At 45.1% G+C, this 5,546-nt stretch overlaps 1 protein-coding gene across 1 annotated transcript; it reads left to right on the top strand.

Moving 5' to 3' along the window:
* Nucleotides 1–403: 403 nt before the first annotated feature.
* Nucleotides 404–4,253, top strand: LOC100663672 (serine/threonine-protein kinase MARK2-like). Its single transcript, XM_064279050.1, has one exon. It carries the CDS (start codon nucleotides 2,223–2,225, stop codon nucleotides 4,251–4,253), a length of 2,031 nt encoding a protein of 676 aa, XP_064135120.1. The 5' UTR covers nucleotides 404–2,222.
* Nucleotides 4,254–5,546: the final 1,293 nt, after the last annotated feature.

The following is a 5,546-nucleotide window of genomic DNA, read 5'->3' as shown; positions in this document are numbered from 1 at the left end:
GGGTCACCGGAAAAGAGGAAGACCCTCAATGAGGTGGATTGACACAGTGGCTGCAACAATAAGCTCCAGTATAACTACGATTGTAAGGATAGCGCAGGACCGGGCAGTGTTTCGCTCTGTTGTGCATAGGGTCACTATGAGTCAGAACCGACTCGATGGCACCTAGCAACAACAACAACAAGGTGGAATGTCATGGATTGAATAGAAAGGGATGAAACGTGTTTACGAAAGTCACAGCCCAGATCCGATGGAAGGGGAGGTTCCCTGGGGTGTGACCTCTATCACCTTTTATCTTCCAAGAGATAAAAGGAGAGAAATGTAATCAGAGAGATATAAGTACCTCATGCCACCAAGAAAGATGTGCCAGGAGCAGAGCACATTCTTTGCACCTACGGTCACTGTGCTGAGAAGCTCCTAGGCCAGGAGAAAATGATTCATGACAAGGACCTTCTCCCAGAAACAACAAAGATAGAAAGAATTCCCTGGGAGTTGGCACCCTGAGTTTGGACTTGTAGCCTTGTAGACTGGGAGAGAATAAATTTCTTTGTTAAAGCCATCCACTTGTGGTATTGCACTTATAGCAGCACTAGGTAACTAAGACACTTAGTGAAGTAGAGGGTTAGGGAGAAAGAGGAAGACCTTGACAAGACAGACTGACACAGTGGCTGCAACAGTGGGCTCAAACACAGCAACAATTCTGATGATGGGGCAGGACCCAGAAGTGTTTTGTTGTGTTGTACCTAGGGTCGCTATGAGTCAGAATCAACTCGACAGCATCTAATAACAACAACAGCCAGTATGCAAGGCAGGAACGCAAGCGGAAATCTATATACAACTGTTCACTGCAGCACTTTTCACAAGAAGCAAAAGATGAACACAGCCAAAATGTCCATCAGCAGGTGAATGGATACACAAACTTTGGTACGTACACACAATGGAGTAGAACTGCTCCACAAGGTTTTCAAGGCTCTGACCTTTCAAAAGCAGATCACCGGGCCTGTCTTCTGAGAAGTCTCTGGGTGGGTTTGAACCCCCAAACTAGTAGATGAGCAATTAACTGTTGGTGCAAGCCAGGGACTTCCAATGGAATATTACACACACTCCCAAAAATGAAGTCTTGATGCATACGACAACATGGATGAAGCCTGAAAACACCAAGCTGAGAAAAGTCAGTCAGTCAGAAAAGGAGAGATGCATTCTGATCTCACTTATAGGACATAAGCAAATATACACAAAACAAAGCTTATTAGTGGTTACCAGGGGTGACAGGGAGGGGGAAGGAAGAGTTTTTGATTAGGATCATTGAGTTTATGTGAAAGGTAGTGGAATGATTTGGAACATAAACCGTGAAATGCTTGCACAGCTTGAATATAAGCAATGTAACAAATGCACATGTAGAAATTGTTGAAATGGCGTGTTTTATTACGTATATTTGGAACACGATAAAAAAAATAACATGAAGATCAATAAAAAGGAAAGAAAAGCTCTGTGGAATTCTCGCTCTACACACACACACACACACACACACACACACACACATTTTTCTTCTAAAAAAAATGAGTAAAGAATCCCTGAGAGCAAAAAGCACAGTCAATTACCCCCCGTTTTTATTGGTCCATTTCTTGTGGTGACCTCATAAGGAGCCAATTCTTTGGAACTCCAAGCCCCTATATAAGTCCCTGGAAACCTAGGTTTGTGGTCTTTCTGGCTCAGGAAGCTCCTTCAGTGACCTGAGACATCGTGACCAAACTTGGCTTGTTTTCTCTTTAAATTGTGGTTTTTCTATTTCCTCGCCAGCTATTCTTATTTTCTCTTTGTTTTTCCTCATTTGCATTCATTCGTTTTTCATTTTATTCTTCCTTTACATCCTCAATTTTTCTTTTTTTCTATGTACTTGTTAATTTTTTTATCATCTTACTATTATTGTTTTCTTTTGTATTTTTTCTTATCCTCATGTTATTTATTCCTTTTTTGAATCTTTCTCATTGATTTCTTGTTTTGTTTATATATACAATTTATCTTATTTTTATCAGTTTTTAAAATTTTACTTTCTCTTTTCTCATTTTACCTTTTTGATTATATTTTAACTTTTTCTCATTTTTTCCATATTTCATTAAGTTTTTAGTCACCACTTTTTAGGGTTTTGGGTTTTTAAGTTTTTAATCCTACCACCAGGGCACCTCTTATCCCAAAGCCCGCTACGCCTTCGCACCATAGCCAACATGCTGCAGAGCCACTTAGCCTTCTCTGCTGTGGAGGAAACTCATGTGGGACGCTACCACCTCCTCAGAACCATCGGCAAGGGGGCATCTGCCAAGGTCAAGCTGGCCCAGCACATCATCACCGGCCAAGAGGTAGCCATTAAAATAATTGACAAGATCCAGCACACGTCCTCCGACCTCCACAGACTATACAGAGAGATAGAAATTATGAAGGATCTCCATCATCCAAATATTGTAAAGCTGTTTGAAGTCATAGAGAATGAGCACGCCCTCTATATAGTGATGGAGTATGCAAGTGGAAGGGACCTCTTTTACCACCTAGTGAATCATGGCTTCATGAGCGAAAAAGAGGCCCAAACGAAATTCCAACAAATAGTGTCAGCAGTGAAGTACTGCCACGACAAGAGTATTGTTCATAGGGATCTGAAAACAGAAAACCTACTATTGGACAAGCGAATGAACATCAAACTTGCAGACTTTGGTTTAGGAACTGAATTCACCCCAGGGAGCAAGCTGGATACCTTCTGTGGCACTCCCCCTTATTCTGCCCCAGAACTCCTTCAGGGAGAAAAGTATGACGGACCCCCAGTGGATGTGTGGAGCCTGGGAGTCATCCTATACTTCATGGTAACTGGATCTCTGCCTTTTCGTGGGAAGACCTTGACGAAGCTGCGAGAGCAGGTGCTGCAGGGACAATATCACGTTCCCTTCCACATGTCTAGCCAGTGTCAACACCTGCTCAGTAAAATTTTCATTCGTGACCCAAGAAAGAGAGCCACGTTAGAGGACATCCTAGCACATCCATGGATGAAGGTGAGCCATGAAGAAAAACAAAAGCTCTATGTGCAGCCACTCCCAGACTACGATAACCACTGGCACACTGAGGTGACGGTGAACACGGGTTACGTGCAGGAAGACATTCATGACTCACTGTTGAACCACAATTACAATGATGCGAACGCCACCTATCTGATCCTGCGTCACGACACATATGAGATTGACAGCCACACCAGCACCCTGGAACCCCAGGCTGAAGCCCATTGCACCGATAGCCACACTCCTTCCTCATCCCATGAAGTGCCTCCTACCGTCTGTCCTAAACCCAAACAGCGTAGTTACACCGAGCCCACCATTCCCACCTTTGGTTACTACATCCGCGATGCTTTGAACACTCTCTCTGAGGGAGGGATGGGGACCTCCATGGTGTCTACTTCTCCATCATTCTCCCTGGCCCTGGCCCACCTGCGCCAGCAATCTACCACAGCCTGGGCACAGCCCAACCAGGACTCTGACCTGTATGCCAAGGGGAGAAACAGTGAGGTGCCACAGCCCATCACACCACCCCAGTGTGTTTCTGTGCCTTCCTCCTCAGCCTACACCACCAACGAGAGTGCCGGGGCCCCGGAGAAAACCAGTTTCACCCAGGGAATGTCAAATCTAAGCTCCGCAAATGAGGAGCACGTGCTTGAGTTACCTGACCAGCCGAGTTTGCCCCAGACTGTGAGTCTAGCCTCTTCCTCTGAGGAGCAGGTGCATGAGTTACCTGACCAGCCGAGTTTGCCCCAGACTGTGAGTCCAGCCTCTTCCTCTGTCAGCAGCCAGGGCTGGAAGCAGGCCACTGGGAGGTTCTTTAAGCTCATGAGAAGATGCCTTTGTTTTACATATGACAAAAAGGACCACAAAGCATCGGACAGCAAAGCTGCACAAATGATCAAACCTCAACAGGCCAAACCACGCTCTCTCAAATTTACCTGGAGGATGAAGATCACCAGTTCCTTGGAGCCCGACGAGATGCTGCAGGAGATCTGTCAAGTGTTGGATGCCAATGGCTGTGACTGGGATCTCACACACAAATACACACTGCTGTGTATGAATGGCACACCAGGACAACAGGACTTCACTCAGTGGAGGATGGAGGTGTGCACCCTGCCTCGGAGGACTCTCAATGGGGTAAAAGTGAAGAGAATTTCAGGGACCTCTGAGGCCTTCAATAACATTGTCTCAAAAATCACCAGTGACCTTGCACTTTAAAATGGGGGCAGCAGCTGCCTGAGAGAAAACAGGAGTTCCAAGGTTTAAGCTCCTCTGTAATTTTGAAGGCAATGTTCAGAAAACCCACCTAAAAAAGGTGCCCGAAATTCACTTCACTTGAACCCTGTTGAGCAATCATCAAGGCAGTGTGCATACCTTCATCCTCCACTGCACAAAGTCCTCTTGGCCTGCACGTCACGTGTGCACAGCAACACATATGCCCGGGAGACATCCCACTCGCAGCTGTTGGCATCGCACACTTGGCAGATCTTCCACATCATCTCGTTGGGCTCCATGGAGCTGGTTCCTCCACGTAAACTTCAGCGACAACAGCTTGGCCTCTCCAGGTTTAAGCACTTCCACCTCGTCTTTGCTCTCAGATTCCTACAGATCCGCTGCAGCAGACATGAAGCAAAGAATTCATGAAAACAAAACAAACACTCCCAAATTCATCCGTTCAGACAGACAAAGGAAAGCTTGTAATAGGGAAAGCCACTTGATTCACTAACACGGCCATCGAGATCTCTCTGGAGTCCCTTGGGATGCACTGAACAGCAAACCAGAAAGTTGTCGGTTTAACTCCACACACAGATGACTTGAAAGAAAGGCCTCCAGTCTATTTCTGAAACATCTTGAAGCTGAAGAAAATCAGACCAAGTCCACAAGAGCCAAAGTATGACCTTGAGCTTGTCCCACCTGAATTTAGAGACCATCTCAAGAATACATTCACTGACTGAACACTAATGACCGAAGACCAGGCGAGTTGTGGAATGACATCATATGTTCTTCCTTGTGAAAAAATCTGGAGTTTAGCCATCAAATTAGATCCTGGGCCATGCGAAACTCAACATGGAAGACTTTCAAGTGGGCCTAAGCATTTCAAGAATAGGCATCAATTCTATTATACATTGGATCCTTTTCTGAACCTGTTTATTGTTTTCAGAGGGAGACCACCTGCCCTATCGTCTCCACCCTAGGAGAAATTTTTCTAGCACACCCATTTATAGAACTTTAGTAGCCTTGGAGGTGGCATGCCAATAAATTTTGCCCAAATTGACCTTGCTTCTCAGCTTTTCATGGTTGGCTCTGTCTCCTGTACAGTGACATGTCTATATTTTTTAACACTGGGTATCAGTTTCCAACAAATATTTCCGTATTAATGGTTTTGGTAGGCCTAGCACACACTGGAAGCAGGTAGTTGTCAATTTGGTTAGACTCTCCCACGTGAAGAGTGCTTACATAGCTCCATGGGATTAAATCCATTTTCCATAAGAAATTGCTTTGCTATAACCC

The sequence above is a fragment of the Loxodonta africana genome, unplaced genomic scaffold (genome assembly GCF_030014295.1).
Source record: "Loxodonta africana isolate mLoxAfr1 unplaced genomic scaffold, mLoxAfr1.hap2 scaffold_370, whole genome shotgun sequence".
Taxonomy (NCBI): Eukaryota; Metazoa; Chordata; class Mammalia; order Proboscidea; family Elephantidae; genus Loxodonta; species Loxodonta africana.
Note: the sequence above shows the minus strand (reverse complement) of the source record. Positions and strands in the feature narration are given on the sequence as shown.